Below are 20,373 nucleotides of genomic sequence, written 5' to 3'. Positions count from 1 at the left end.
GAGGCGACAGCAATAACCACTTTTAAGATATGAAAGTACAAAAAAGGAACGCGGCCCCTATTGAAGTGCAATCTCATGAAAGAATTCGGTGGCGATTGTGTTCTAGTCAGGATGCTATTTTCGGTGAGAAAACTTGCTGTGGCATGGAGAGTAAGAGGAAGGATATGAGTGTTTAATTAGGGCCTTAAGGCCTCCTGCTGAGAGACAGGGGAGTGATAACAAGTTGACAACACAACATCACGCGGGCCCCTCAGAGGAAGTGAGCAGGGGTAGGAAGAGAGGGGGAAAGGAACTGAGCCAACATGTAAAACTGAATGAAACTGTCCTGTCAGTAAAACTTGGTTCAGTTGAAGGATGCAGTTCTTGAGGCTGCTAACATCCCGGACGCGGCTCAGTTACAAGGCTCACTGCTAGTATCTGTCTCTTTCTGTTGTTGGTTATCCTTATTTTTTGGTGTATCCCTGGAGACAGACAGCCTTTGTTTGCACTGTGGGGGCAATGCTCTTGGCTCCTTTTTGTGCGATTTAATCAATCAGTCACAGCAAAAAAAAAAAAAAAAAGATCCACATCCATTTCAAATAGTAATTTGTTCCATCCATTCTGCTTCAGATTAGTTAGCCAGAGTTTTGGAGGCTCTGGAGCTCTTGGGCACCCAGCCTGCTGAGCAAAACATTTCTGTCTTTTTTTTTTAATGCTGACATTGACTGGTTTCCATCAAAGACTCAGACAAAGTCTCTTAAAGGTCTTGTTTTTGCCAAAGGTGATCTCACACAAAAGACCAGAGCTAAATTAGTCACGCTCATGCCTGGAAAATCAGCCTCACTCTCAGAGCAAGAGGTCACTGCGAGCGCTGTGAATGCAGCGGGCTCGTCCAAGTCGGCGTGAACGGTAATGGCGACGGAGTTCCCCAGCGCGCTCCATGGAAACGCTCTATCACATGTCACCCCGGTTTCTTCTGGAATGACTCTCCGTCCCGGTGCGAGTACGGGCTCGCTCCTCTGACACCCGAACACGGCGCAGTGGCAACTCCAGAGAAAAGCCAAGACAGAATAAGTGGACAATTATCTCCCATATTTACGTGTCATAAATCTTTCGCCATCCAAACACAGCCTTTCTTTTACATCCTGCTGAGTGAGCCGTGGTGACAAAGTACGGATTAGTCCATTCACACAGTTCTCTTTGAATTGCAGGCAACTAAGAGATATTGAGTTGGAGGTATTGAGCTGTATTCACTCGTATTCTCCCGTTGCGGTTGATGTGAGTAGTTGATAGATTGTTTATAGGAGCTGGAGTGATGGCCACTGTCTGTCTCTGTGGTTGGAATGAAAACGTGTCTCTGTCTTCTGTCAGCAATAGGTCCTCCCCTTTCATGTTCCCCGCCTAATAGGCCATTGATCTGTGTGGCAGGACATTGTACTGTGATCACTGGTAACAAGAGCGCAATCTGCAAAGAAGAATGGAAGCGTTCTCTTTGAAAAGGAAAAAAAAAAAAAGTTATCCAAACACTGACTTCCCAAGCCTAAAGAGGTAAAGTAGTGCAGAGAGAGTGAGAGAGAAAGAGAGAGAGAGGGAGAGGAGGCCACAGTGACGAGGTAGAGCCCACACACGGGCCTTCAGTGCCGCTAACTGTGTGGAATTTTTCCCAAGCTTAGTAAGAAGGTGATTTAAAATTATGGTTTACAGTAGAATTTAGTCACTTGTGGGTGGAATGCGTTTGAGCCTGAACGCCCCCAAGCCTACGCCTCCTTTTTACACAAAACGTTTGCAGTTTGTAGGGATCTACTACCAAAACCCACTACGAAACTTAACCACCAGTTTGATCCATGACTTGATCCTGCACCTTGTTGAGACTGTTACTTTGAGGTCACTGGACAAAATGAATGAAACAAAATCCTTTTTTTTCCCCCGCCATTAAAGAAATACAGGCATCTGTGTGCCGAAAATGGAGAAAACTGGAGTAAAGATTTATGTTTAATATGCTACTCAAGCCTTTTGGCATTGGATATTAGTGCTGGGTAAAATCCCTGATATGATATTCTGTTTTAGTCTGGTATGGGGACCAATACTAGAATCAGTATCAGTGCATCCTTGGCGATGTGTGGTGTGCAGCCCAAGCATGCTTAATAATCCATCGCTCTACACATTTTGAATTCTTTTAACTGGACATGATCAAACCTCCACCCCAAAGCACATTAGGCTCACATGTACTGCATTGTATGTGCAGTCATTTTACAGCTTGTTATCATCTGGTTGTTTACATTATTAATGGCTCAGACGTGACAACAGTTAGTGAAGTAACTGTTGTCTGATGGTGAGCAAGTCGCTCAAAACGTCGCCTAAAGTGCTAATCAAGTCCGCCACAGGGGCATTACAAGTGTGCAAAATCTATTATGTCACTGAGTTTGCTGCTTCCACCCTCACCCTATGGTTCGTGTGTGTGTGTGTGTGTGTGTGTGTGTGTTTTCACGGCTCACGGTGCAAATGATGCTTACAGCGAGTGTACGCCCCTCTCCAAGGCCTGTATTGATTTTCACACCATTGATTTTACTAGGCAGCTTTCATGATGATATGGCTCATCAGGTATACGGAGGCTATTTTTGGTGAGTTTGTTTGTGCTGAACGTGGAAGAAATGGAGGTGTGAGAGTGACGGTGTCGGCAGCAGGATGCAGTCAAACTCTGAGGCTGCTGCAAACACACCGAAACGATTGTCTTTTTTTGAGATTTTTTTTTTTTTTGCCATTTTTTGGCCAAGGAGTTCTCCCTACTGCCCCTAGGGCGGCGCTATCGGGAGCCCTCAAGGAAATCCAACAGATATGCCGACTCTTTCATTCCATCTGCCATCAGCCTATTGAACAGAGGTAGCCTTAATTGAGGGTTGTTTTTTTTTGACTTTTTGACTTTTTGACTTTTATGGAATAATATTGTAAGTACTGTATGGTCCCTGCACCCCAGAATTTGCACTGAGCGCCTATTTGCCCTTTTGCACATGTAATGTTACAATGTGTTTTAGTGGGTTGTCTACCCAGTTGTTTATTGTTGCATGTATTTTATGTTGCTGTAGGAACCGAATTGCCCCTCGGGGACTAATAAAGCAATCTGAATCTGAATCTGAATTTTTGCTTTATAGTGACAGTCGAGAGGGGGACAGGAAAGATAGAGGAGGAAAAACGGGTGAGATGCAGCAAAGAGCCTGGGCCAGACTCAAACCCAGGCCGCTGCGAAAGAGACGCGGCCTTGATATGTGCTACACGCTGAACTATGGGAGCTACTGTTGCACCCCTGTATCCTTGAATTTAAAAAAAAAAAAACGAATCAATGTTTTTGGTAAGGCTCCATGGTTTATTATCAACCGTGAATCTGAAATTCGTGACAGCTCCCGTCCCGTCAGCTCCGCCACACAAGCGAACACCAAGAATCCGCTGCCGAGTGGCGCTGTGCTTCCCACAATCAGTGTCAATCTCAGAGTGGCCCAGTTCTCACACGATTGTGCCCCCCGGCTTATTCTGTCCGTCCAATCGACAAGCCTGATCTTTCTACCAGCAAGCCAATCTGCCCCGCCGCGTGGCCAGCGGCGCACCAGGCCCCCGCCCTATCTCTGTGTGTGAATTTGTGATGGCAGAGATAACACTCAAGTATTTGTTTGGGTTTTCTGGGCTGATAGCGGGTCTCTCTGATTGAAACACGACGCGGGGCCTGCCAAAGTATACAGCCCTCAGTGATAAAAAGGCCCTTTGTACTTAATGCAACAGGCTCCGGTTTATCTACACCTCGAAAATCCATCGGTTTAGACTAGTTTTCAAACAAGCAGTATGGTTTAAGCTATATTAATGGCTGGCTTAACTCCAGTGGGATGTATTTATTCAGAGTATAAATCATGATATGACCCAAAGCTCCCCTGGTAGCCCGTTACGCTTTATAGTAGATCCAGCTTCTGTTGAGTCGCTCTGGATCATCAAACAATCCCCCACAGAGGCTGACACTGCTGCCCACTGACCCCCCCCTCCTCCCGCCTCCCCCGCTCTGCTCCCTCCACTGTGGCAAATTCAGCTTGCGTGTCCCCCCGGGTGTCATTGATCCTCATATCGTTAGCTGTATGTAGATCTATCTTGGGAAACGCCCACTGCTCTGCTGCTCGTTCCAGCTCACTCAGCCATAGAGGCCAGTTCGCTTGATGATCGCCGCCCTAAGATGGGAGTTTCTCCACGGCAGAGCGACTCCACAGCAATCTGTTGCGTTATCTGCATCGACAGCGCCCTTGCTTAGCGTGAGATGGGGGAAAGAGGCCCGCTGACTGTTTAGTCTTACCATGGGGAAACGGAGGAAGTGGGGCTTGGCGGCGAGCTCCCCCTTTGCCACCATAAGGGGCCAGTTGCGCCCCAGGAGGAAGGGTGTGGAGGGCCTGTGTGTGAGCAGCCTGCTGGGGGTCCTCCGGTCCTACACGTGGCTCATCGGAGAGGAGGAGATGGCCTACCTGCTGGCCCGCACCCCTCCACTACAGCGCCAGTGCCCCCGAGCTCACTCTCTGTCTCTCTCTTTCTGCTCCTCGTCTGCAGATGGTGGGAGTGAGGACCTGGCAGACCCCCGCTCGCCCAGTCTAGACCCTCACCTGAGCCACACCGGCCAAGGTAAGCTACCAAAACCAGCCGCACGATGATCTGAACCTGACTTTGGTAACTCTCTGCATGCTGTTGCTCCGTGGCGGTGAACTAGAGTGTTTCAGAGTTGGGGAAGCGTCTCATGTCTGCCACAGTGAGTATAATCAACCAAGCCGCTAACGCAGGCGTTGATATAATATTTACTCAAGTGTTGAAATTTGAAAGTAAAATAGCATGGGGTGATTTAAATTTTTTAATGTGACAGTAACTTCCACTGCACTGTGTATTTCAGTCAGGCTGTCCAAAGATTAGTTTCCTTGTACTGCTTGCTAATCTCTGTGTATCTGTGTGGATCTCAGATTGCAACTGGGGCTTCTGCACTTGATTAATCCAGTTTATAGTCTGTGTATACTCCAGTGCACACATGGATACGAAAACCACGTATTAATTACAACATTATGCATCTCCGCTTTGCAAAAAATGATGACATCTGTGTTTTATTGGTGAAGGTTGCAAGGTTAGTGTTGTTAAGTAAAACGAAACTGAAACCAGGAGTGCAAGAAACATGTTCGTTAAGTAAAAATAAAAACTATACGACAAAAACTAACTGAAACAATATTGCATGCTTATTAGAATAACATAAAAATTTACAGAAAATGTCTGTAGTTTTGGTGTTTGTCAATTTTTTTGGGCCAAATTCATCGACACAGGCATGAGGAGGCGTTGGTGCTGATGTTTATTGAGACTGTCTGCATGACTGGGAGTCAACTGCCTTCACAAAGTGTTGGGGTTTTATTGGAATACCTACTCTGAACTTCTAAAATATTACCCCTAACTTCCCTTATTATAATAAAAAACAAACTAAAACTGGTGCTGAAACTAATAAAAACTAAAACTAGACATTTTTAATCAATAAAAACTAAAGTGAAATGAGCAAACCCACTAACTGAAACTAAACTAAATCTATAATAACTCTGGTAAGGGCACAGTGGAGAGTGACAGGTATGATAGGAAAGAGAGGAGTGCAGGTTGTTAATGGATCAAACCCGTGACATCACAGGTACGTGTCACACCGCACGCTTTTACCTGAAAAGGCGTCGGAGCTGCTCTGCTGTCCCGCTGCTTGTGTCGCACCGGGCAGGTACCAGGTGTGACTGCGGGCGAATGAATGCGAAGCCGAGCGGCGTTGCTGAGAAAGCGCACACGAGCTCAGCAAACCTCTCTTTTCCCACCTCTTCCCCTCTCAGTACCCATAATTCTTCACACTCGCAGTCATTTCCCAGCCTCCCTTTCTTCTCCTTTTATGTTTCACTGCAGGATTGCTTGAAGGCCTTGTTTGCGGAGTTGTATTTTATTTGACTTTACAGCAGAAAAGTTTATGACTCCTGGAAATGAAGTCATATTTACAAGGAGAGAACAGTATGAATTTTATATTCTTGTAATTTTGTCTGTAAATCTGACTTCCTCCTGGGGTTTCAGGCTATATACAGCCAGGAAAGAGCAATGACAGATATTTTATCAACCGCAGAAATGTCAGTGCTCGGCAGGAATGTTTTGGGCAATTATAAAATTTCATGCAGCCTCTCTCTATCACCTAGTGTATGTTTGGAGCTGAATGCCTCAATGGGTAGGTGTTTGTTTGTGTTACGTGTGTTTTAGGGCACGGAGTGGCTCTGAAACTCGTTTTTCATCACCAATTTAACATGAAACACCGTCATTTCCCCCTCGTAAGCTTTTGTTCTCCAATTTGTCTCGATCTTAGCACTTAAGTGTGATTTTGTCTCCCTCCCCAGCCTCCTTCCCTGCTCTAAACCACACCTTTGACTCATACTTAGACTTATTAAGGTTCCTGGCAGTATGTGCGAGGCTGCCGGGAAAGAGATGCGTTCGCTGGCTGCTGAGGTTGTTTATCAAAAAAAAAAAAAAAAAAAGTCCTTTTTTGGTGTTGATTTGTTGATTTTTACATCAGCAAAGAGCACTGGAGATGATCACAATGTTAGATTCCAAGAAATGCTGTTTAACTTTCACTAATAGATTCATTTTATTGAGGAAGTAATCAGTTCAAACGGAAGTGTTCTGATGCTTCTGAGGAAAGCCGGTGTCATGTACCCCGATGTAACATGAAACACTCAAATGATCATTTATACTGACGCTGAAATATGCGTTCATTCCTTATAGAAATGCATTGAAAGTGCCCTGTTTTTCGAATTGAATGGAATTTTGAATACTGATAACTGCTACCAGAATACCAAGTCCCCCCTTGGTATTCACACCAGGCTCTGTATACAAGAGTGGAATTTTCATGCTGGGAGATGTAGCCACCGCTGCGGCTGTTGTTTCTGCTTTTGCTGTTGCAATGGCATTCCCCGCTGAATGGATGGACAGACTCCAGCACGGCTGAAGCCACAGAGAGCTCTGTGTGTGTTTGTGTGTGTGTGTGTGTGTGTGTGCAGGTGTGTGTGCTTGTGTGTTTTGCATTGCAGCAGCCTATTTGTCCCTATCCCAGCTGTCACACAGGCTTCCATCGGGACTTGTCACAGACTAGTGTCTGTTAATGGCTTCTTGTCTCCACTGTGGCGGCTGCTATCTGATGTGAGCGCGTCGCTTGACCAGTTGGTTTTACAGCTCCGTCTGCAGGGAAATGGCTAGCCGGAGCCAGAGTTGATTCACCAAATGGATGAAATGGATGCTGTGTTTCTGCAGACAGCTGGCTAGTATTAGTTCACCAGGGAGTGCGTGTGAAAAGTGTACAAAAAAAAAAAAAAAAAAAATGTAGAAATTGTCGGAGTTGTGGTTTGTTAGGAAGAGGGAGAGGCAGGGGGAGTGTAGCTGTTGTGCTCTGGAACTGCTGCACATTGTGTGAGACTTTTTCACTCTACAAAATACTCTCTCTTGGCCATGACTGTGCTCTTTTTTCACCTTTTTAAAACCTATTTCTGGTGGTTAGAGGCAGCTCCTTTATTAAAAATGGCTTGTATTGGCTAGTTGTGTATTGCATTACTGAGGTACTTCCAGAGGCCTGGGAGGTTGTAGTGTACAGTAAATGTAAACAGCACGTGTTGCCTGCAGGGCTGTTCTCTCTTCTGGGTCAGGCCATGCTTGTCACAGTCAATACTAGTGTTGCTCCGATACCAGGATCTAGTGTTAACACACTAACAGTTTGGGCACTGCAATCTACTGTATTGCATGTGTCATCTGTTTGGGGGAGGGGGTTCATATTGCAACTCAAGTTTTTAAAATGCAACAGTAGGCTCAAATGTTAGTATGTCTCATTTTTTAAATAGTTTTTGCATACAGAGCGCTGCATAAATGTAATCAAAGCTGGTTGCATGTTAGTCCAACCAGAGGCAGAAAAGTAGTTCATCTCTACATTCTTTTCAAAACAATGAAATGTGTGCCATAATGCCTGGTGTTCCCTCCCAACCTGCAGGTGGCAGCATAGACAGCGACTGCGCCTTTGAGGGAGACTACGCTGTGCCCCCACTCTCCATGACTGAGGGCATGCAGCACATTCGCATCATGGAGGGCGTGTCGCGCTCGCTGCCCTCCTCCCCGCTGCTCACCCACCAGACCATCAGCGTCAGGCTGCAGCCCGTCAAGAAGCTCACAGGTACGGTGCACTGCAGCGCATGCAGCAGCCGGGAGACAGACCCACGCCCAGATTCCTTGAGTTAGTTAAGTCTTGTGAAATTTTTTCAAAGTCTGTTTAGTGAAAAAGCCTTGGAAGAAACCCAGAATGCGGGATTCTTACCCCAGTGCTCTGAATTCATGTGGTGTAGCCTGTTGTCTGCCACAGGCAGCAGTGATGTGGGTGAAATCTGGTTCAGATTTTGTGGTGTTCTTGCATCCTTGCCTACAGCTGTCCTCCTCCATAGGGTGTTTTTTTTTTTTTTTTTTTTTTTTTTTTTTAAATACTAATATTGTCTCCATTAACCCTTTAGTGAACCACTCTTGACATGGCCCCTGTGGAAGACATGATGCATCATTAAATACACACTAATATAAAATCTAAGAGACAATGTGAAGAGGAGGGGAATGACTGCTCACTCTGCTCATTGCTGATACACAATAATCACTTATTACCTACCCACTTATTCCGGATAGACGCATAACACAAGGCCCAGCCCTACCCCTTTGAGGCGAGCACTGCAATTTCCAATTCTGCTAATCACCAAAGGCTTACCTAATTGACAGGCGGCAGTGCCAGGAATGGCTGATGGACTCTGAGCTGCGGTCTACTGTGTCCTGCTGCATGTCTCCGTCTCCCACCACTAATCATTTCCTGCCACAGTCATCTCTGACATTCAGAGAATGTGGAAAATCGCCTCCCTCTGTCTTCCCATTAACTGGATTATGAGCCTATGTCATGTTCCTTCTGCTATTATGGGTAAACTGTGGTTGGAAAGAGAGCAGTGTTGACATCCAAGGCTTACCCTATATTAGATTTCAAAATGAGAAATGAAATATTGACAGTGCAGCTTTACCCAGCATCAGTGCAGCCTGCTCATTGAAGTTGAGTGGGTGTGAAGGGCTTTTAAAGCTTGATTCAACAGTCACCACTAGGGTGCACCAACCTCTCAGATTCCTCAGATCATTAACCATTTCTGATATGCTATGGGGCCCACCATTTTTACATCATACAGAATGATTTATGTTCTCCCCCGTGTCATCCAAACTGTGGGTTTTTAAAGGGAAAGCACACAAAACCGATTTTCTCTCGTTTTAACTGAGTGTGCCACACCACTGTAGAGGGCTTTGTGTGGGTGACAGGATCCAGCAGAGGCTGTTGTTGAGGAAGGGGTCCTGGAAATTAGATTTTGTATGGAGCCAGTTTTCACACCCTTTCTCACATCTCTTGTCCTTGATCGTGGAGCCATCTCGGTTTGTTCCATTATCATTTTCTGTCTTATATTCTTTTTCTGCATGTTTTGTGGAAGATAATTTAGTGTCTACACTTTCATCTGTGTAAATCAAAGTGAATGTGTGTGTGTGTGTGTGTGTATTGTTATCTTGAAGGCTGTCACAGAGCAGAACGTCGTTTAAGAGCAGCTTGATTAATGATGTGTGGTGCCGTCTCATTTGCACAAGTCTCATGTCACGGCTGGGGCTGGGATTTCTTTGCAGTATCGTCACACAGTCACTTGGCTCGTTACATTATGCCAGTGAGGTGCTGGTGGCTGCGAGTGCTGCTTTATATTTTTAGACGGTAACTTGGGATTCTGGGATTTTCATTACTTTTAATTTGAGCCTCTTGTGTTCTTGCTGCATCTCGGCTTTCTGTGATTTATTCTGCCTCCGCATAATCAGTCCACTTACATCAGCCACCTTAAGTCTGCTTGTGTGTGTGTGTGTGTGTGAGAGGTACAAATTTTTGGCAGGATTAGCCCAACACTGTGCTAATCTATCCAGGATTATGTCTCTGTCACACCTCCTATTGTACCCCATATTGTAGTCTGTTGTTATGATGAAGTTACTGAAAAATATACACAGTATGCTTTTGTATTGATAGGCTTTCGGTTAAAAAAAAAAAGAGCATCAGAAGAGCTAGGCCCATGCAGTGTAAGACGTAGGCTTGCTAACATATGCATTAAGACTGATCTGGTCATTTTTCAGGTCATATGATCACATGAACTTGAACTAACCATGACCTCGGAGCTTAAACACGCCTGAATGGGAGCTTCCTACTCTAACACACCGTGCACACAGACCCCCAGGTGCCCTCTCTCCTCGAACTCCTCAAAGACCTGCGTCTGCCCTGAAGTGGCGTTGAGTGCCAGATTGGGCTGGTTCTGAAGCACCCCAGCCATTCTCACCCTTTAATTAATTCAGCCCAGCACCACTCCGTACACAGCTTGACAGTGCCAAGCTTGTGTGTGCAGCAGCGTTTGAGGCCACGGCCCCTCCCCTGCCAGAGATGGCAGTGGTGGGTGGCAGAGGAAAGGAGAGGGGAGGGGCAAAGATGAGAGGCGAGGAGAGCGGAGGAGTGCAGAAGAGAGGCTACGGCAGGAGGTCTAAAGGCTGCAGCACTTTGATCCCCCCTGGTGGCCTCCACCAACCACGGCCTCTCTCTGCCCTCCTGCGCAGCCCCTGATTGGCCTAGGGGATCCAGGATGGTGGTGGGATGGGGAGTGTGTGACAGGTGGGCTTATTCAACCCCAAGGCTCTAGTTGAATGAAAACACTATGAAAGCACTGACCTTTTTAGAGAATCAATGAGTTTCTGATTTAATCCCCTCTGCCTGCGTGAAGGCTCCCGGGAGGGTGTGGGGGGGTCCAGATGCTCCAGGGTCAACCTGTGAAATGGATGGCAGTGGTAGGCAGGAGCAGTCTCTAACACCATGCCATAGTGAACAAACTTCCTTCTTCTTTCATATTTGGGATCTAATGTCCCTCTTGGATTTCTGTGTTGGAAAAAAAAGTAACATTAGTTAGACTGTAGAAAAACTGTTATGACACATAGAGAGAAATTCCAGTATTTCATGCAAAAAAGGCAGTGTCCATCAATTTCAATGCAATTAAAGCTACACTAATAATGTGATACTTTATCATTTATCATTGAAGCCCCCTGGGGAAATTCTCTTTTAGACCCTACCATTGAGGCTTTGAGGGCTTCAGTTTCTTGCTCAAGGACACTAAAGCAGAACCAGTGTTTGACACAAGGCTTGAATCTGGATGTTTCAGTTAGCCAGTAAAGTGTCACTGCAGGTAAATGTACATTTTGCTGAGCATTTTTGCCGTCTCAAAATTACTAATTCCTCGAGAATGAGTGATTTGACGGGGCTTTTGTCTCTCCTGCTGCGCTCGCATGAAACTGCAACTCTTAACCAGTGTCGGCTTTAAATAGACAGCATTCCTTTATCTCCACACTTCTTTCATGGACTCCCCACCACTGTGTCTATATGATCTATTTTTAGTCTGTTGTTGTCTAAGGCTAGGCCTGCGAGAGGTAACGGCTGCCTGCTCCTTCAGTGACATCTCTATGGCTGATTCTTATGAGTTGCAGTCATTGATTGCCTATTTGTTCCTTAATAAACACCTCGCTCAAGTGTCTGTCTCACCGACCCAGCTGATTGATTGGCCCTACTTTACTCTGAAACATTTAAAGGAATTATTTCAACATCTCTCCCCGGATTACACAGCCTTCCCCTAATTAATGGCAGCAATCAATACAATTACTGCCTCCCCATGGATTGCCATGTAAAGATGGAAAATTGCATTTGGCCTTAAAACCTGAGAATGGGCTTGATTTAATTATACCCCCTCATTTTTCTTCCACCCTCACTGCAATTATCACGGTAATATAAGTATATCTAAAATCCATTGTCTGTCTGGTGCTTTTAGTAATGGAGTAATATGTGAATAAGTGTCAATGAACTGTATTGTAGTATAATGAGCTCACATCTGCACGGTCAGACGATATAGGTATTAAAATGTTCAGCGGGGGAGTCGGTGGTCAGTATTAATACAACACAGTTTAACATACTGCTGAACAGCTCAGTCAGATTTTCTCCGTTTTTTTTCTTTGAGCACTCTTGAAGGACAAGTAGACCCCAAAACACCCTTCAAACCTGTTTAAACACCATTATAGACAGCTACCCACCTTGCATTTCTCTCTCCATTTGTTGTTCGCTGATGTTCTTTTCTTATTCCACCGCTTTTTCCAAACATCGATGACCTTACATTATGTTGAGCTATGTCCACAGCAGCAGTGGAGTATAATACTAGAAATGTGTTCAAGTATGAAACATCAACTGTAAATACCATTTTGCGCCGGCGCTCAACAATCACACGGCAGAAATCCATCCTAGAGGAGGCAGAGATGCTAATTTCTCCACAGACAGTAGCCTCAATAGACCAGAATGCATTGCAGCCACAGTAGGTGTTTCATTTTGCACAAGCGGCACGACTCTCACTTTTTTTTTTCTTTTTTTTTTTTTTTACTCCACTATCGCTATTGTTCTCTCCACCTACACATGAAGCCCACAGCTGAAATTATCAGGCATGTTCAGGCACGTTCTTTAGGGCGCTGTTAAAAGGCATTTTGGGAAATGTAGGAAATTACCAGCTGAAGTAGAAGTGGATGAGGCAGGTTGAAGGAAAAGGAGGCAACAAAATGGTGAATTATAACTCACACTAACAAATGCTCATAACAACATATAATAACTCCGACAATGTATCGAATATCGCAGTGTATCCGAGGATGGAATTCATCAAACACACCACTGCAGGGCGCCGTGCCTCGAGCCGCTTCTATATCTTGTATCTTCTGCGCATTTTTGTAATGAAGGCTGACATTTAGGACATTTCAAACTCCCTCTTTCCACACCTCCTTACCCAGCTTTGCATTTTATATGGCATCTGCTATCCTCTGTGGATTTCTGAAATGAACACTGACATTTGGGACATCTCAATCTCTGTCCCTCCACGCCTCCTTACCCAGCCTTGCACCTGGAGAAAATCGTTCCCCAATTATTGTCATCATTTCCTGCCTCAACCACCCCAATCAACCATGGACTCACAAAATCATTTGTTCCACTGAATGGAAATGTGACATTTTCAGCTCTCCTGTCACAGGTGAAAAATAAAGAGTGAAGGTTAAGTGTAGAAAAGATAATTGAAATGGAAGAATAATACCTCTAGAAAGAGTACTGAAGAAGCACTTCAGTGTCCAGTCATCAGTCAAATAGTATGGATGTTTAGATGATGAAAAACAATTACAAATACACAGTGCAAGGCAAACCAAAGAGTACATTGTTCTGTTTCCTTTAAAGGAGAAATAGGCCCCTGAATCCTACTATAATTTATGATTTTCAGTGCATTCCATTTCTTTGTGATAAATTGTTGTAATATTTATGTCTTATAGTTTTGTTACTTTCTCACCACTGTCTGCAGCGTAATTGTTATCTCCTCCTCTTCTACAATGGGTTTTTTCCCCGTTTCATTGTTGGACAACGATGCAAAGTGGCAGCTCTCGAAAGAAGACCGTCCTCTGTGATTGTTAGGAACGCACACCAAAACTCTGTGTATGCTGTCGATGTTCCAGTCAAACTCCTTCAGAAATATCCTGATGTGTCGTCATGTTATCTGCGTGGAACAAGAAAAATACACCACCTAACAACAAAATGGACCAACAAATGCCAGGCACTTTGCCGGCAGCTCTTTATGTTGAAGTGCTGTGGAATTTGGCTTGAAGGAAATGCACGCACAATACAGAGAAGTAGCAGTGGCATTACTTGCGGGACAATGTGTTGAGAGACAGAAAGGCTGTATTGAAGCATGCACAGCGTGATCAGGAATTTGCCTCTCTTTTGAATATGTGGTTTGAAACAGGCGTGTTCACCAGGAGTCGGTGTGCAGAGCCGCCAGGATTCAGTCTGTCCTGTCTCTCTGTCCACTAGAGCAGCGTTTTTGTTGTCAAGGACCCCCAAACTGATTCACACCAGGCTGTAGACCTGTATTTGATAGTATGTACTCTCAGGGATCCCCATCTGATAAGCTTTAGTTATTCCATGACTGTCTCTACTGCAGATCAACAGTGAAGAGTGGGAAACCTATGAGCTGAATATACACATACATTCTTTCATTCTGCTTAGCTCCTAGTCAGTGAAATAGTAGTGAAATTAAAACATTCCCCATTTTCTTGGGACTCTCTGGAACCCCCTCATGGACCCCAGGGGGTACCCGGACCCCAGCTTGAGAACCGCTGCACTAGGGCACCCTGTAGCCCAGTTAAGACGTAATACCTTATTTATAGAAGCCACTCCTATTGTTAATTAAATATGAAAAGATCCCTCCTTGTTCAATGGTTATGCTTTGCTAGTTTAGTTAACACATGGAGAAAACACACACACAAACCTTAAATATAAGCAAAGAAATTAGTGTAAGATGCACATAATCATCATCAAATCATTTACACAATGAATACAACATGGTATTTAAAAAAATCAAATCATTGCTCATGAAATAAAAACCAATAGGTAAACAAATCAAAGTTGTGATGAAAAGAAAGTTGTCGTGTCCTCTGCTCTCCACAGCGAAAGAACAAAAGAAAATTGTCTCAAATGGCTTTAAATAGAGTTGATGACAAGAGTTGTTTTTAGAAACCACTTTCTAAATTCTCTAATTATAAGTTGGCACCTTTGTTCGTCTGATGGGGAAGAAGAGTGCACTAATGATTCATGCGGCTCATTAAAAGAGGCACATGTTGAGGGGGTTAAAGAGAACGAAGAACGAGCAGAGGAGGACGACACTCGTGTTGGGAAAATAGAAATTGGGAAATAAATTCTGTGGACCGGACCGATCAGCAAAGCCCTGGTTATTATCTGCTCTATCAGGATAAAGAAAGAAAAAGGATCAAGAGAAAGTGGCATTGATATGAATGACAAAAGATCAAATAATAATGTCCACAGCTCAAAGATAAAGTGAATATAACATATATTTGTACATCATGTGCATTGCTTTAAATTTCTCAAGGCTCTCATATCCTTCTCATTGTCACTGTTGCATACATTACATATATATTAGATATTTTTATAATGGTCCCACCTATTTCATAGTCCCACCTGTTTCATTCTGCATATATTGCTGCATAATAATGTAATAATGTGGCCCTTCCCATATATCATTCATACTTTTTGCTTAGTATGTGGTTCACGTTGTCGGTTGCATACCTTTATGTGGTTTTGATGGCTTTACTGTCAGAAAATTCATCATTGTGGGCTCTGGATGTGCAGCGGTTCATTTTTACCAGCAAGAATAGGGTTGGTAAGAGACCAAAGGTTCATGAAGAGAGGACCGGCAGCCTTTTAAAACTTTTCGACTCCGACCTGAAATTCTAACACCTCCGTCGGGCTTGTTAGTGACGCCGTGTGAATGTCGCTTGGAGACGCCATCCCACGGGACATGTGAGGGCAACTGGAGGAAGCGAAAGAAAACACTCGGAAAACAACATCGCTTTAGCCTAATGGATGTGAACCTGTAAAAAAAAAAAAAAAAAAAGGAAAAAAAAAAGGCAAATAACACAAGACTCGCCCCGCCTATGGGCTTGAACCCTTAAATAGCCATAAAACATGGCTGCAGCTGTTCAAATACAGTTTCAAGGGTAAAACAAGGACACACAGGGATGCCTGAACCCAAGAGGAAAATGGAGTAGTAGTTTTTTTTTTATGGAAAACCCTGTTTCCTGCAAATAAAAACCACTCTTCTTCTTTTTTTCTCCACTTGAGGTCAGATGTGTCCCCATAGCTTTACCCATGAACGGCAAAAACAGTGTCCCTTTAATAATACCCTCCCTTCCTCCCTCCTTCTCTTTTTTTTTTTTTTTTTATTCCATTTTTTTCCCTCCCTCAATGCCCACCCTCCTCCTCCCCCTCCTTCTGCTCTGCGGTTGCCATGACAACAGCAGCACTGCACCATTCATCTGTTGGAAGAGACCTGGGCTCCTGTTCCCGTGGAGAGAGAGAGAGAGCGCCTCTCACATCTATACATAACACGCTAAGCGCTAACGCAGTCACGGAGACGGACGAGGAGCTCGCTCCCATCTGTCCTCACCGCTCCATCGTCAGGAAAAGTCTGGGTGCTGAATTTATTTTTCTTTTCTTTTCCTTTTTTTTTCCTTTCTTTTTTTTTTTTTTGGGTCGCGGTCCGCTGCGAGTTTTCGGTTCATGCTGCCATCAGCGAGCTGTCACCTCTGTGTCCCTCTCTCTCCGTCCCCGGTGACAGCGACTGCCGCCTTCCTCCGTCTCCTTCTCCTCCTCCTCCCCCTCTTCTTCCTCTTCCTCCTCCTCCTCCTCCTCCTTTTCGCTCCTCCCGTCACAGCCATATCTGCCTGGCTCCGTATCATTTACTGCGACTGAGGCGAGCGGGCAGCGTCAGCACTGAGACTTGTGGAGATTGCCTCAGAGGGAAGCGATATACAGAGAGAGAGAGAGAGAGGGAGAGGGAGAGAGAGAAGACGGAGAGAGAGAGCCTCTGTTCCTCCACTCTTGTTCGTGTACAGGTGTTTGTTTTGTTTTTTTTTTTGTTGTTGTTTTTGGTTGTTTTTGGTTCTTTTTTTCCTTTCTTTCGTTGATGAGCTGGTCATCGTTCAGGGAGGAAGGACTGCTCGTGTCGTTGGACGGGGACGGAGGGGAGCTGGTGCCGTATTCCAGCCTTCGAGAATGCGGGATCTGGTTTGAGAATGGTGAGCCCTGCCTGCCACACCCTCTTTTGCTTGTTCCATGCCCTCATCCGTGCCTGCTAACCGTGTTGTCGCCCTCCACCTGCCGCCCCGCCTCCACCTGGCCCGAGCCTGCACCAGGCCTGTCTGCCCTCTGATCTCGCAGCCGGGTCGGCCGCCGGTTCGAATGACGTCGGCGCAGGCGGCGGGCGGGGGGGGGCTAATGGGAGAAGGACAGGAAAGTAATCTCTCTCTGTCAAATGATGCATTTGTCAAAGGGCCGCGCTCTAATGACAATGTAGGCTTGAGGACCTGTGAATCAACCCGAGAGCGATAATGTGAGTGTTTTTTCGTGGCGAGCTGGTCTGTTTCATGCGTCAGCGTGGGTGAGCATTCAATTGTCTTTGAGTGCGTGTGTCTGTTGGAGTGTGTGTGTGTGTGTGTGTCTAAGCGCGAACTGTGGGCGGTTAATGGTGCTTGTTCTCCTTGTTGTTGTGTGTCTCACTTTCTTTCCAATGCAGAACGTCATGTATACCATATGGTTGCGTAAATGAGTCGAAGTTGGTGGGGAATAGCTTCTCCCCCACGCCACGCAGTCAGCAGCAGCTTGTTGTTGTGTATCAGAATTACCCTGTCATGTGCTGGGATCTGGTTCCTGCTCCCAGCTCGAGTGCTGCAGACTGCCTGCCTGCCTCCCTGCCTTCTCCCCGGGGACTGCTAGCTGGTGTGTGAACAGAACAGAATGTCTCAATAACATTGTCTGCCAGCAAAACACAAGCACCTCATCAGCAGCTGCTGTTGCTGGTCTCAGGTGAATGCCTTGTGATGAGGCGCCCACAGCCAGTTTTCACACCACTTAGCATCGCCACCTGGAGAGCGCTTTGATGAGCTTACCTTGTCAGCTGTCATTCAGGATGGATCGGGCAGCGACACTCCGTCCCTAATCACTTCGGTTTCAGAAGCAACTCATCAGCCATGTTGTGTGTGTCTGTGCTGGAAGAGTGTTTCGTGGGCTTGAGGACCTCTCATGGGTATTTTTTTGACTTGATGGATGATGGAGGTGGATGAATCGTGGCTTTCTGGGGTGTTGAGATGTTGTCTCATCAATGGTGATGCAGAGCAGCTTTCCATTGCGGTGACATTAGGTTCTCAGAGGCATTTCTCCACTTGACATTTTAGCTTAATGAGGTTTGTGTGAAAGGACCTGTTATGACTGTAAATCTAAAGGACTAATAACTATTTGAGATATGCCTTTAGTCTTGTTTGAGGCAGTTATGGAGTTTATACCTCAAAGTATTGGCTGAACTCTCCCCAAATGCCTCGAGAAACACCAAAACATACAGTAGATGCAAGGGGACTAGTGTTTTGATTGGTTCATTTGCTTCCCCTGGTTGTTCTGACTCCCACTTCCTTGCACTTGCACTTTGAATTATTTCAGTGCTATGTCCTGATCTCTCCATGTTAATTCACAACACCAGTTGGTTAAGCCCGCCTTTGGATTGCAGGCCTCTCCATTGATGTGGTCAGCTTACCTGAAAATCATCGGAATAAAACCTCATAAACCCGTCAGCACTGGTTCAGGGCAATATTGATTTATGTAATTGCTCAATTTCCCTCCCTTGCAATCCCTTGAGCCTGCATCAGACAAACGGTTTGTAAACCTGAGCAAAAAAATGATGGAATTAATGTGACAGACAGTCTCAAATCCATCCTCCTCCAACAGTTTCCCTGGGTCATTTCTTTGGCATCACACGTCATGTAAAAAAAGTTGGACGAGTATCTGATTTCATTTGGTTACCAAGGGCTGACCGATGCATCATGGACCACGTCCACCATGTTAACGACAGTTTGGCTTCTGGGTTCCTGATGGAGCTGCGAGCCTGTTTCACCACTCAGTGTTGATTACAAAAGCAGCCCGCTGAGTGAGTCCATTGGCGAGTGGGCACAGTCTGTGCTCTGTATGACAGTCGAGCTGTAAATCAAGCCTTGACGACACCACTGTCCTTTTAAAAGCCCTCACTTTGTTTCCCGGTGCAAAAGGTTAGGAGAGGAATCTAATTATGAGCTGTGGACTGGAGTTGTTGAAAACTACTTGGAGGGCGTCAAGTCCCCCCCCCCCCCTCGCCCCCGTCATCTCATGTCAGCCAGGTGACCCAGCAGGCCTCGCCACCGTCTTAACCCCTTATTATGGCGTTGTTTACCTTTGCATCTGCCCTGATAGCCAGGTGGCTGAGACACAAGAAACCCATTGGTTTTATCTAGATCTTCAGCAATAGGAGACCTTCTAAAAAAAAAAATAGAAGAAGAAGAAGACGAAGAAGCTGGAGAGTGGGAACAAGAAACCCGCAGTGTGCTATTAATAGCGTTGATAATGATTTGCTTACAAAACAGAGCAGTGGGATTACCGTGCGTTACATATACCACCTCACTGCTTTCTGCTATTGCTGATGGTGGAGAGCTGAGCAAACATTTCTCTGTGAGGTAAACACACTTCTTTAGAACTCTGTGTGTGTGTGTGTGTGTGTGTGTGTGTGTGTGTGTGTATCCAAACCCTCACGGCCCATTGCACAAGGCTGCAAAACGACACCAGCCTCAGTGACTGCATTGAAATTGCGGGCCCCTCCACGAGCACTTATCTACCTGCTGTGGCTGCTCAGTCATGTCAGGGTGCCGAGCTGCTCCGGAGCGTCTCACCGGATCACGGCCCCGACCCGCTGCAGCTGCCGGCTGTGCCTATAGGATTACATAAGAGCGTCAAACTGATTGCGGCTTTTGTCGGATATGAAATCATTTCGAGAGGCTTTGATGCTCATATTGTGGCTCGCTAAAAGATGCTGACAGATTATCGAAAACATCTTAATCAGAACTTTAATCAGAGTCCGCAAATCAGCCATGCAGCGCTTTTCCTTGTTCCTCGTCTTGGTTTGTGTGTTCCGTTTTTAATGTCTTAATTAATTGATAGCGGAGGGGTATCTAGTCCAACCTGATCTTCCCAGCGATGAGGGCGTGGTCCCAAAGTCGAGCATGGCTGTCAGCTTATAAATAGCCTCACAAGGGGGTTGAACTCTAGCTGGGACCGAGGTCAAGGCAGCCTGGCTATTATTAGGCCACCGTACCCAGTGGAGTCCCCGGCAATTACTCGGCTCTCTCGCTGTCTCAACGCAGTATCTCATTTAACTCTCCAGCGTGATGGCATCCTCAGGCCGTCGGAGTCCGATGCTCCCTTGTCTCCCGCTGTTGGTGGTTATGCGAAAACCTCGCGGTCACACCTCCGTGTCAACCTCTGCCATTGAAGGAGCGAGGCCATTAGAGAAGAAAGGTCACCGTGTCGGAACTGCTCAGCGTTAACGCCGGCCGCTCGGCTTCTACAGCTGAGTCATGAAGGCAGACTCCTCCAGGACTGAGGGGCCTGTTCAGTGGAGTGGACAGCTGCCTCACAAGCCTGCAGTATGCATGTAAGGAGGATGTACAACACAAGGATTTTGACTGGAGACGGTGTGAACAAAATGCAGTCCCCTCAGAGCAGAACAAAGGCTGGTTTGATTAAATTTAACAAATTATTCCCTCTCGATCCCCAGCAAGTAGCCCCAAGCTGCGAGGCTCCATTTAGGGCGTAGTAAT

At 45.7% G+C, this 20,373-nt stretch overlaps 1 protein-coding gene across 5 annotated transcripts in view; it reads left to right on the top strand.

The window, feature by feature from the left end:
• tanc2b (tetratricopeptide repeat, ankyrin repeat and coiled-coil containing 2b) overlaps positions 1-20,373 on the top strand; it is a 144,742-nt gene that overhangs the window by 64,211 nt on the left and 60,158 nt on the right. For 4 of the 5 annotated variants that reach the window (XM_030077185.1, XM_030077184.1, XM_030077182.1 and 1 more), the window contains 2 exons: positions 4,555-4,626; positions 8,027-8,206. In XM_030077185.1, coding sequence (XP_029933045.1) covers positions 4,555-4,626; positions 8,027-8,206 — 252 coding nt within the window. Of the gene's footprint in view, positions 1-4,554; positions 4,627-8,026; positions 8,207-16,516; positions 16,777-20,373 lie in introns of those variants that run through there. The other variant, XM_030077186.1, reaches the window with a different exon arrangement.

The sequence above is a fragment of the Myripristis murdjan genome, chromosome 19 (assembly GCF_902150065.1).
Source record: "Myripristis murdjan chromosome 19, fMyrMur1.1, whole genome shotgun sequence".
Lineage (NCBI taxonomy): Eukaryota > Metazoa > Chordata > Actinopteri > Holocentriformes > Holocentridae > Myripristis > Myripristis murdjan.
The sequence above is the reverse complement of the archived record's forward strand: the minus strand, read 5'-3'. Positions and strand labels throughout refer to the sequence as shown.